Here is a 12,851-nt window from a genome sequence, read left to right as displayed (position 1 = left end):
CTTGTCCTCGCAGAACTTAAGGAGAAGGCAAAGTGAACCTATATTTACACTTTCTACCCTGTACTGAGCTTATTTATTTCAATGTCTTATCTATTTCCCCTGGTAAATGTCTGGAGTGAGAGCCCACGTCTGATTCATCTGTAGATTTCACGCTGCTTCCTGCAAAGCAGGGTAAATAAGCAGAGGAACAGTGATAGCACTATTACCACCTGAAAGTTTCAAAGGATAAAAAACATTGACTACTGTATCTGAACTCATGAGGAAATGCAGCCAGGGCAGTGTCCAGAAGGTTTTCTGCTTAACTTCCATTCAGTGTTCACCCAAAAGAGCTTCATCATTTGAAAGAGTCTCTGCCGCTGGCTCTCGCTAGGAGGCTTAGTTGATAAAAATGAAAGTTTGGTGACTGAGTGTCTGAAGTCAAGGTTGCACTCTCCCAAGGCAGGGCTGTGTGGTCCTGGAAGACGATGAGAACTATGGCTTTGCATAAATGTTAACTAGACAAGCAAAGCCATCTTGGGCCACACGATAGCACAACTCCCTGAGGTGTGGGGACACTGACTTTGAGCATCTCAGGGGCGTGCTTGTGTACCAGGTCATGTGGCAAACCCCATGTATGTGGAGAGCAGAGAGCAGAGCCATTGTGAATGATTGTCTCTGTTAGTTTCATCCCGATTTTAACATTTGTCCTTATCATGCTATATCTTTAAAAAATCATTTCATGGCAGAAATGTTAAACACACACAAAAATAGAGGAGAGTACAATGAATCCCCATAAACCCATCATCCAGCTTCAACAATGATTAACATCTGCAATTCTTGTTTCATTCATCTACCCACTGACCCCACCCACCTACACCCAACAAATACATGTGTGTGTGTGTGTGTGCACGCGCCTGTGCCTGGATTTAACTCTTTTTTACCACCATTTTTATCTGGTGATAAAACTACTATATGCTTACTGTAGAAAAGTCCTAATAATCTAATGTCAATCTGAAAAATGAGTGATTATGTTTTGATTTGGATCACAATAAAAGGTGGGAAAGAGAGTCCAGTGGTCCTATGACTTCTTCCAGTCCTGACTATTTCACTTTTCTAGAGCCTTGGTTTTGTGTTTCCCCATTGACTTTCTGCCCTGGTCCCTGGGTGAACTCCTTAGGCCATCTGTGTACCCCACCTGCAGGTGAAATGGTGACTGCTCCCAACTCACTCGTGGCTCCTACGATCATGTCTCTCCCTGAAAAAGCCTGTGCTCCCCAGTTCAGGGCAGAGACCACTGTCCCCTCCCTCCTTCCTCTCTGGCTGAGATGGTCTTGACCTTCTGGTCCTTCCTGTCATGAAGGCAGAAGCCTCCTCTCAGAATGGTCCCATTCGCAGTGTGGCAGCCCCAGGTCAAGCCGTGGGACTGACTCTCCTAGGCCAGATCCTCAGATCCTCAAAGCCTGAGTCTGCTCTACGTGAGGCAGCATCACACCAGTCCCTCTTCAGCCACCGCTGCCAATGATGGAGCAAGAAGTCCTCACTCTCCCAGTGCAGAGACTTCCCAGAGGTCAGCAGGCCAACTCTGACAAATTGACTTCTCTACAGAAGCCTTCCTTAACCACGGCACTGCGGTGAAGTCCCCTGTGTGTCTAGCTCTGTGCTGGCAGGAGGAGGAAGATGAACAGAAGGAAAGGACCTGCTGCCTGCCCTCCTTGGAACTAGAAGTCTATTCTGTATTGCAGGTGTCTTGTGTGGGTCAGCTTGTCTGCGCCGTGATAGCCGATTCCGAGGTCCAGGCAAAGCGAGCTGCTCAGCAAGTGAAGATTGTCTACCAAGATTTGGAGCCAGTGATCCTAACCATTGAGGTAATGAGTTCAAGGGTGGGGCCAGAGGAGCACATTTAAGTGGTGTATCATTTAAAATGCCAGAAACAGGAAAAAAAATCTGACTCAAAGTGGCTTCCAAAACACAGGGGCTTTGTTTTTCCTCAAACTCTGTCACTATTAGCAAGAAAGCTGGTCTTCCGAGTCTCCTCCTTGCTCCCCATGGTCCGGGCTTTATCTCCTGTGGTCATAGGATGGCAGAGAGAACACCACCAACTCCGCACCCCACCAGTCCTGGGACCCAGCATCATCAGGCATATAGGTCACATGTCCCTCTCTGGATTCATGATAGGCAAAAGCTGTTGGTTACTGCTGGAGGGTCAGATTTCCTTGAGGTTCATGGGCTGTATGGGGAGTGATGGAGACCTCAACAGAAATCTGGGCACTGTTTGGAAGGGGCAGGTGGAAAGAATGCCACATGGGCACCCAGCAATGTCCAGGAGAGGGGGCACACCCAGGGCTCCATATCCACCTTCACCGGGACTCTTTTAGGTACATAGTGAAAACCAACAAGAAGCTCCATGAAGCATATACTGTGACCCTAGTTTTAGATCTTTTAATGCATATCTTAAGTAAGTATGAGAAACAGATCCTATGATGCCTACAGCTATTTTGGCAACTTGAACAAATTGGGGAACTGCATTTCCTATCCTGTTTCTTAAAAGATTTTTTGAAATTTATAAAGGTTTTAAGACTCATCTCCATGAAATGATATGAGTATTCTTCTGCATATATTTCATTGGTTCTTATAATTTACGAAGTAATAAAAGCATGAAAGTTGGGAAAACAGCATGAGTAGATTAGATTCAGCACATAGAGACCGAATGTAATCTGGGAATACAATATTATCTCCACGACATAATGAATAAATTGTTCTCTAGGTGACTAGCATGCTCTGAGGCAGAAAATAAGGAAATGAGTTGGCCAAGATTAGTGTCTCCAGGGGAACTTGGCCTGGGGTATATTTCCTATCATGCTGCTTTATGCCAAGGAACATAGAGTTTGTTTCTGGACAGTGTCCTCAGTGTTTTGAAATTTAAAAAGAATCGTGTCAAGGAAACAAAAATAAAAAAGTTTAGTTGAGTCAAAGAGTGATTAGGCTTTCCAAATTTTCCTGGCTAGTTTCCAATTCATTCTGTTTCCATCTTAATTGCTGACTTTATACATTCCTTCCCCAACATTTTGTTTTAGAGTTTGAATTCTTAGTAAGAATTTATTTGTGTAATATTTTATCAAAAATTTTGTTTATAATTCTTTGCCAAATTCCAGTGACTAAGTATTTTCCCTGCCCCACACTCTGCTTTCCAGCCAAATAAAATTCCAAAAGCAAACAGACACCACTCTCTTTCCACCCCCACCCCCACCTCCACCCCTAACTTGGACCAGCATAGCTCGAATTGTCTGCCAAAGAATCTCAATATCAAATACCAAGCTTTGACATCGTGGAGAAGAAATACCTCATGTTTCTGTCAAAGGTTAAGCTCTCCAAGATCAATCAACTAGATCAAGAAGAGTTAATCAAAGTGGATAGCAAGGAAATATGCCTTGTTCCTTGCATATTACAGTTCTTTTATCACTTTCCTGACCAAGAAATATTCAGGAAATTATCTCTGAGTTACTCAAAGAGCGAGCAGCAAAAGGCTAAACTCAAAGGAAAAAAAAAAAAAACTGGATGTATGAAACTTAATTTCTGTTTTGAACCTGGAATATCTGAGTCTTAGATTAATAAGAGATCATAGGCTTTGTTATACAGCAGACACTAACACAACGTTGTAAAGCAATTATACTCCAATTAAAAAAAATAAAATCATATGAATTGACTCCAGTAGGAAATGTGTTATCAATTCAAATAGGATAAAAATAAATGGATCTCCATCACTATCACTCATGTGTAACCTAGCTTATGCTTTTTTGAATTTTTAATAGCTTAAGTGGGGAAATGCTATCAAAACTATTGGCCCCAAGAGTCAGGCTGATAACCATGGTGAGAAAGCTGTGCTCCCAACCAGAATCTTTTATCAATTGTCACAGTCAACAGCGTGACCATAGCTAACACCCAGAGCTCTCTGTGTGACTACCTGGTTCCAAACAGGTTTCCTACATAAGTCACTAAACGCTCACAACAATCCTGTGAGGTAAAAGCTGTTATTATCCCCATTCTGATGCAGAAACTGAAAGGCTGAGTTACCCAAAGTCACACAGTTAATCAACAGTAGAAGCAATCAACAAACACTCTATCAAAGACCCTGGGCCTCGTGGTAGTAGAAACAAACCAACCCACTTTTTGAATGGAGGAAATGGCAGGATCACAACAGCATATCCATAAGGTATATTAATAGGTCTAGACACTTACTGTTGGCCAAAGGGAACCAAAGTTTGGAGAATCCCTAGCTGCCACCAGGCTGGAATTTCATAGATGGACAATAATCTATTGTAGAAATACTCCCAGGAGCTGACATGTCACATTTGCCAAGGACCAAGGGATTACAGCAAGATGAATTCCCAAAGATACGTAGGAAAACCAACCTAGAGTTTTTAGCTACACCCCTGATAATGTGTACTTACTATTATAGTCCTTCACTAGGCACCCAAGGGAAACCATTAGGAACCAGTATATAAGTGGATTTGTGGTACCCACTCTAGACTTGGAATCTTACTTCCAGGGCTGGAAGTCCCAAGTGCAAATGCTGGACTCATTCCCCCAAAGGAGAAGCTTGGGACCGGTAGTCAAGGCCATCATGTCCTTATCACTAGAGTGTCTTCAGATAGCATTAACAGAACATTTGTTATATACCATGTAAGCTCATTCATGCCTCATTTCATTTTATTCTTTTCACAACCCTATTGGAACTGTGTGTACAACTCTACCTTCATTTACCAATGAGGCTCAAAGAGGTGAAGTGATAGACCCACAGTCAAATAGCTAGTACATCAGAAGATGGACACGACTCCAACTGGGTCCAGAGCCCAAGATCTGAGTCCCCGTGCCTTGTTACCCTGGCTGCATAACACGGGCTGTGGAATGAAGAGAATAATTGGCCTGGAAACAGTTCCACCACTTGGTGCTAGGTGTTTTCTAAGCAGTTTTTGTTTTTTGTTTTTTAATTCAATGAGGACATTTCCATTTGCTCCATGGAGAGTCTCTCTGCAGCATGGTTCTTAACCCAGCTCATGGGGTCCTGATGAGGGTGCATGTGATGCCAGAGCCAGAGAAGCACTGCCCAGACTCAGATGATCCAGCACCATATGTGGCTGCTGCTGTGGGGCTGATGGGGGGCTCACTTTTCTGTTCTTTTCTAGGAAGCTATACAAAACAAGTCCTTCTTTGAGCCAGAGAGGAAACTGGAGTATGGAAATGTGGATGAAGCATTTAAAATGGTGGATCAAATTCTTGAAGGTAAAACTATCTTTAACAAATGATGAGAGAGGAAGCAGTCCTGGATCTCCCTTGCCATGGCTCCAGGTGTTAGTTACACAGTTGGTGTCTGTTTTCCCAAAGGTCAGGAAACTGAGGCTCAGAGTGGTTAAGGAGCAGGACCACAGTCATGTTAGACAGCAGCCACTACTGCTGCTACTAGTCATGTTAGACAGCAGGCACCATGAAGCATTGCGGATTGATAGCTTTTGTAAGGATTTCCAAAGTCCATGTTTCTTTCTCTGTCATCCTTTCTGATTTCTCCTTCACCCCTCTCCATCTCTGCTTTCTCCTTCCTTTCCTCTCTCCCTCCTTGTCTCCTTCCCCTACTTCCTTGCAGACTTCCTTTCGTTACATACGCTGCTGCTAAGCCGCTTCAGTCGTGTCCGACTCTGTGCGACCCCATAGATGGCCTCCCACCAGGCTCCCCCGTTCCTGGGATTCTCCAGGCAAGAACACTGGAGGGGGTTGCCATTTCCTTCTCCAATGCATGAAAGTGAAAAGTGAAAGTGAAGTCGCTCAGTCGTGTCCGACTCTTAGCAGCCTCATGGACTGCAGCCTACCAGGCTCCTCTGTCCATGGGATTTTCCAGGCAAGAGTACTGGAGTGGGGTGCCATTTCCTCTTGGAAAATAGTTGACTTGAGCTTTCCAACAAAATTCTTGTAACTTTTTGTTTTGAAATAGTTTTAAATTTCAGGAAAGTTGCAGAAACATTAGAGAAACTCCTAATTATCCTTTACTCAGATTCCCCAATAAACATTTCACTACGCCTGCTTCATTGTCCTGTATGTGTGTGTATATCTCTCTGCCTCTGTCTCTGCCTGTCTGTCTCTGTATGTATGTATATTCCTGTGCCCCTTGGAATTCTGGAGTTGGAAGATCCAGGGCAGCCTAGGAATCTGTTTTTCACAAATTTTAACAGTGCTCTAGGTGATTCTTAGGATTAGTAATCTGGCAAACACTCAATGGTGAGTTTATTTTGTGGGAGAGAAGGAAGGAGCATTTCTGCACAGAGAGGCCATGGTGAGAGTATCTTAGAAATACTGATCGTCCACTTGCTCCATAATATGTCCATGCACTATTTGTTCCATAATATGTTTCTGTGTGAGAATTCGATTATTGTGTTTGTCCTTGACATATTATTTAATTATTTCATTTAGTTAGGTAAGTTTTTCAATCTATCTCTTTCTTGAATTTTAAGTTGCCCATACCCTATAGAGCCCAGCAGTAAAGAATCCACCTTAATGCAGGATACATGGGTCTGATCCTTGGGTCGAAAAGATCCCTAGAGAAGGAAATGGCAACCCACTCCAGTGTTCTTGCCTGGGAAATCCCATGGGCAGAGGAGCCTGGCAGGCCACAGACTATAGGGTCACAAAGAGTCGGACATGACTTAGCAACTGAATGACAGCACAATACCTTATTGATAAGTATAAAAGTGAACAGGAAGCTGTAAAATGGACTTAAGTTTTCATTCTCTTGATTCAGAGGGATTTTATTCTTACTCTCCAATTGTCGTTTTGATGAAGAATTTATGACTACTTGTTTCAGTGAGAGATAACTGGAGATACTAATCATGATGGTACTGAATCTGCCCCTTAGGAAAACAGATGCCCCCAGAAAAAAGAATATTTAAAAGATTAAATATGTTGAGCATCACATCAAGTCATGAACTGTGTTCTTGAAGGGAATGATACCATTGTTGACTTTTACCAACTGTGAAGATATATATCTCAGCCTTACTCACTGGCTGTGTCATAGCCCTTGTTGTTGTTTAGTGGCTCAGTCATGTCCGACTCTTGGCGACTCCATGGACTGTAGCCCACCAGGCTCCTCTGTCCATGGGATTTCCCAGGCAAGAATGCTGAAGTGGGTTGCCATTTCCTTCTCCAGAGGATCTTCACAACCCAGGAATCAAACCCACATCCTAGAGGGACTTTAAAGAATTTGGTTTACAAATGAGCTCACTAAGGCTGGAGAGACATGATGTTGACCAGGAATCAAATGTATCTAAGTTTCTTACCTCTGAAGTTAGCGTTCTCTCCTCTACGTTATGCTGCTTCTCACTCATCTCTGTGAAACCCTATTAGCTGGGTTGGGCTTTACACTGAGAGAGTGGATAACAATCTCCATAGCAGGATTTGCAGGAGAACTCTGAAGCTAAAATGATCTTCCCCATACCCTGTCCTATTGGGCAGAGTACGGAGAGACTCCTTCATATCTTAACGGCTTTTCGTCTTTAAGGAACTCATTAAAATGTAAATACGCCTGAAGGAATCACTCCTAAGCCCATCCTGGGATAACATTTTATCTCAGGGATTAGCTGAACAAATTGGTTTTCAGCCTAGAGAGTTGTGAGCCACACTGTAGAGTGAGGAGAGGGCACCGTGGGTCCAGGGCTGTGGGGTGGGCAGCACAATGTAACAGGGTCTTAGAATATTGCCCACCTGATGGGTTTAAGCAGAAACAACTCTGTCTAATATTTTTTAGCTCTGTACTTTTTAAACTTAACCACATTCATTCTGTGTGGATAGGTGGAATCACTAATATTGTATACCATGGATTTGATCCTACTGACAAATGGGTTTTTGATGTACACTTTTGATAAAAACTTCAATTGAAACTGAGATCCGGGTTCTTGACCTTGTAACCTTTATATGTTATTAAAGAAGTAGAATCTACTTATTCTTCTGTACTCTCTTTACTCAGATTTCGGATAAGATAGGAAGTCCAGATTCTCATATAAAAGATTTTCTTGGGAATCCCTCTCAAATAATTTACAAATCACTCTTATTGCATACATTTTTAATTTGTAAAAGTTCTGCTTTCCACCTAACATGATGACCGACACAGTTTTTTTTTTTTTTACTTCTGTTTTTTATTTTTTGCCCTGTTTTCCAATGGATTACACTTTTTAGAATTCTATTTTTATTTATGTATAGTGGTTTGAGTGTATCTCTTTGTGAATTTTTTTTTAGTGGTAGTTCTAGATGTTAAATTTATAGTATATTTGGTAGTGACACTTCATAAGTTTTATTAAATTATAAAAACCCTACCTCCCTTTATCCCTTTACTGTCCCATATTTATAATATGCATGCATGCTAAGTCACTTCAATTGTGTCTGACTTGTGCCTTCCAGAGTCGTCTGCTATTTCTTTTACTATGTATAATGTCCAGGATAGTTAGCTGCACTTACAAGAAAGAACAGAGAGAAGTACATCTACTCCATCTTGTCTTGGACTTCTCCTTGCCATAGTATTTTACTCTGGAAAGTCACACATTCATCCCTAGGACTTTGTGACTTACTGTATTGGCTGATTCTGGTGTATTTTCCTCTAACAGGTGAAATACACATGGGAGGTCAAGAACACTTTTATATGGAAACCCAGAGCATGCTGGTTGTTCCCAAAGGAGAAGATCGAGAAATCGATGTCTACGTGTCTGCTCAGTTTCCTAAATACATACAGGTAAGGTGGGGCCACATGGAGGGGATGTGGCCAAGTGGTTTCTGCCAACAAGATACAACAAGAACAATTAGAGGTTAAAATGTCATTTTAGAAACCAAAGGAGTTTAGAGTACTAATATTCATATCCTTTTGGTGTTAAGATCCATACACCTTTACAACTTTTAAGGTATTATGAAAGCAGTGATCTTCTCTTTGTGGACCTGTAACTTTGCAACCAGCAGGTCTCTTTTGCTATACTCTTGGCACTGTTAAGACTACAAAAGAAATGATGACACTAGTCAACACAGCTGTATTATATATGTGAAAGTTGTTAAGCGATAGATCCTAACAGCTCTTGTCACAATGAGAAATTTTTTTCTTTTAACTGTATCTATATGAGATGATGGATATTATCTAAACCTACCATGGTGATCAATATATGTAAATCAAGCCATCATGCTGTACACTTTAAACTTATACAGTGATGTATGTCAATTCATTTCAGTTGTGTCCAGCTCTTTGTGACCCCATGAACCACAGCACGCCAGGTGTCCCTGTCCATCACCAACTCCTGGAGTTTACCCAAACTCATGTCCATTAAGTCAGTGATGCCATCCAGCCATCTCATCCTCTGTCATCCCCTTTTCCTCCTGCCCTCAATCTTGCTTAATAAAACTAAAAAAAAAAAATTTGACAAAGAAAAGTCTGCCCTCCAAAACCTGTAGTCACCTAATTCACATGAAGCAATTAGGAAAGTATTGAGCAGAATACAGCCAAGTACTAAATCACCTAAGTCAGAATTTACAGAAGAGGGAGAATTAAGAGAATGGAGGTTTGTGAAGCCCTAGAATGATCTGGGAAATTCCATGAAGATAAAGTCTTAAGTCTGGATTTACAGTGAAAATGAAGTTTGTCTATAGGTGGTGAGGAAAGAGGCCGTTTCCAGGCAGTTCCACACCAAGATCAAATGCCACTCATTCGTTCATTCATCCGTTCATTCATCCCTTTGGCAAACCCTTTTTGCCGGTGTCCTATAGACCAGGCAGTGTGCGTGTAAAGAGGGAAGAATAGTACAGACTGCCTATGCTGGCATGGAAGATGTGCCTAGGGTGGCTAGTTTAAGCATCAGGGTGAAAGTGAGGGGAATTGACACTGGGGTCTTGATTCAGTAGGTCACAAGGAGCCAGTGTCATTACCAGAGCAAGTGGGAATGTGGAGAATGAGGCCTCTGAGAAGGGCTGGGTGAATTCCATTTCAGTCCTGTTCTGATCTTCACTCCTTGAGTGACCTTAGGCTTATCACCTCACTCTTCTTGGGCTCCCCGCCTACACCAGCCTGGCACTCTGTGACTACCAAGAGGGCTGGAATGGGGAGGTGGTGGGAAGGAGGCTCAGGAGGGAGGGGATATATATTTATATTTTATATATATATATGTATGACCAATTTGCACTGTACGGCAAAAACCAACACAATATTGTAAAGCAATTATCCTCCAATTAAAAAAAAAAGTAAAATGAAAAAGACTTAATGACCTCAGACATTAGCATGGCAAGGAAGAACAAGACCTAGATCCAGGGAAGACCTGCTAGCCAACTTCATCCAAATGAGAAGTGAGGGATGTTCATTCTCCAGTAGAGACAGTGATGTGCAGGGAAAAGACCCAGTCTGAGAAAGGCTTGGAAGACCATAAAATCTCACTGCTGCAGGAAACATATCTCTAGGAGTCAGTCTGAAAAGGATACCTTACATGTAGTTCATGAAGGAAAAAAAATTTTTTTTACTTTTATCATCACAAAAATATCTCATTGATATTGAAAGGACTTTTTTTTTCTTTGCTGAGTGCATGCTCAGTCGTGTCTGACTCTTTGTGACCCGTGACCCCTTGGACTCTAGTCCCCTAGGCTCCTCTGTCCAAGGGATTTTCCAGGCAAGAATACTGGAGTGGCTTGCCATTTCCTACTCCAGGGGATCTACCGGGCCCAAGGGTCGAACCAGCATCTTTTGCAATTCCTACATTTGGCAGACAGTCTCTATACTGCTGTGCCATCTGAGAATTCCGTTGAAAGGACTATGTAATATAAATGATAATTTTGGCACTGTCATTACAGCCAAATACTACTGAGATCAGCCTGGATGCATGCTTAGGTTTTTGGAAATCATCCCATTATTTAGTATAGCCACAGAGTTTGTGTATCACATACATTAAGCAATCAAAACATGTAAGACTGACCCACTCCCTTGCTGCATAGGAGTTAGATTAATGAAAACTGTTATCATTCACAGGACATAACTGCTTCAGTCTTGAAGGTCTCAGCTAACAAAGTCATGTGTCACGTAAAGCGTGTTGGTGGAGCCTTTGGGGGAAAGGTGACAAAAACTGGCGTCCTGGCAGCCATCACCGCATTTGCTGCAAACAAGTAAGTGGAGAGAATCTGTTCGAGAGACTAAAAATCAAATGAGGTCATGTTGAATATTCTCAACATTGTGGAATCTCAACACTTAGGAAGAATCTGAGTCAAGGTTATTTAAAATAACATATAATATACGAATGCACAAATTGCTGGCTTATTATGACTTCTTTATTTTATATTCTCAAGCTACATAGTATAAAAACAAAAATGAGGATAAGTTACTGAAAAGAATAAAAACCACAGTTAAAAAATGTGCCTGGAGAGTAGACAGAAGCAGATCCTGAAAAAATGAGATTACTTCTCCTTAGCACCTGTATATATATATAAATGTATAACTTATGCAGGTCAGTTCAACCTTTTGCAATAGATATTTGTATTGATCTGTGTATCTATATATATTGATATATAGATATATCTCAAAAGGTTCATATACACATATAATTAGATATAAAATGCATCTCAAAATGTGTGTATATATATTCCCTTAATTTAAATGAGTGTTCTGCTTTTTTTATGCTTTCATGTTTGCTCGTCACTTCAGTCGTGTCCAGCTCTTTGCAACCCCATGGACTGTAGCCCTCCAGGCTCCTCTGTCCATGGCATTCTCCAGGCAAGAATACTGGAGTGGGATCTTCCCCACCCAGGGATGGAAGCCTCATCTTCCTTGGCTCCTGCATTGCAGGCAGATTCTTTACTGCTGAGCCACCAAGGAAGCCCCTTTGTTATGCTTACATTTATTTATAGTACCGTTTTCCCTTAAGGGTGTCAACACATAACCAGAGAAAATTGTCTTTGGAACAGGCACATGAAGAAGGCTGAATTTCTTTGCTAAGTAATATAGGTCAATTCTTCTGTCCCATGACACACGAAGACTTTGATTCCAGACCTGCCCTGTCAGGGAGTACTTGGCAGTCAGACACCTCCTGAATTCCTCCATTTGTTCAGTTCAGTTCAGTCTCTCAGTTGTGTCCGACTCTGCGACTCTATGGACTGCACCACATGAGGCTTCCCTGTCCATCACCAAATCCCGGAGCCTACTCAAACTCATGTCCATTGCGTCGGTGATGTCATCCAACCATCTTATCCTCTGTCGTCCCCTTCCCCTCCTGCCTTCAATCCTTCCCAGCATCAGGTCTTTTCCACTGAGTTAGTTCTTTGCATCAGGTGACCAAAGTATTGAAGTTTCAGCTTCAGCATCAGTCCTTCCAATGAATATTCAGGACTGATCTCCTTTAGGATGGACTGGGTGGATCTCCTTGCAGTCCAAGGAACTCTAAAGAGTCTTCTCCAACACCACAGTTCAGAAGCATCAATTCTTTGGTGCTCAGATTTCTTTATAGTCCAACTCTCACAACCATACATGATTACTGGAAAAACCATAGCTTTGACTAGACAGACTTTGTTGGCAAAGTAATATTTCTGCTTTTTAATATGCTGTCTAGGTTGGTCATAGTTTTTCTTCCAAGGAGCAAGCATCTTTCAATTTCATGGCTGCAGTCACCATCTGCTGTGATTTTGGAGGCCAAAAAAATAGTCTGTCACTGTTTCCATTGTTTCCCCATCTATTTGCCAAGAAGTGATGGGACCCAGATACCATGCCTCCATTTGTAACCATCTCTAATGTGGCCCTAGGACTGTTTGCCCATCACGGAGGTTGTCGTCACAGTGGGAAACCACTCCAAAGCAATACCCTAGAGCCCCTCCCATGAGTAGTG

General features: G+C 42.0%; 1 protein-coding gene across 1 annotated transcript in view; it reads left to right on the top strand.

Annotated features, from left to right (window-relative positions):
* Positions 1-12,851, top strand: part of LOC102272565 (aldehyde oxidase 1) — a 71,716-nt gene that overhangs the window by 33,623 nt on the left and 25,242 nt on the right. The window contains exons 19-22 of the mRNA XM_005895029.3: positions 1,722-1,844; positions 5,163-5,259; positions 8,622-8,746; positions 11,009-11,142. Coding sequence (XP_005895091.1) covers positions 1,722-1,844; positions 5,163-5,259; positions 8,622-8,746; positions 11,009-11,142 — 479 coding nt within the window. The remainder of the gene's footprint in view (positions 1-1,721; positions 1,845-5,162; positions 5,260-8,621; positions 8,747-11,008; positions 11,143-12,851) is intronic.

Source organism: Bos mutus, chromosome 2 (genome assembly GCF_027580195.1).
Source record: "Bos mutus isolate GX-2022 chromosome 2, NWIPB_WYAK_1.1, whole genome shotgun sequence".
Classification (NCBI taxonomy): domain Eukaryota; kingdom Metazoa; phylum Chordata; class Mammalia; order Artiodactyla; family Bovidae; genus Bos; species Bos mutus.
The sequence above is the reverse complement of the archived record's forward strand: the minus strand, read 5'-3'. Positions and strand labels throughout refer to the sequence as shown.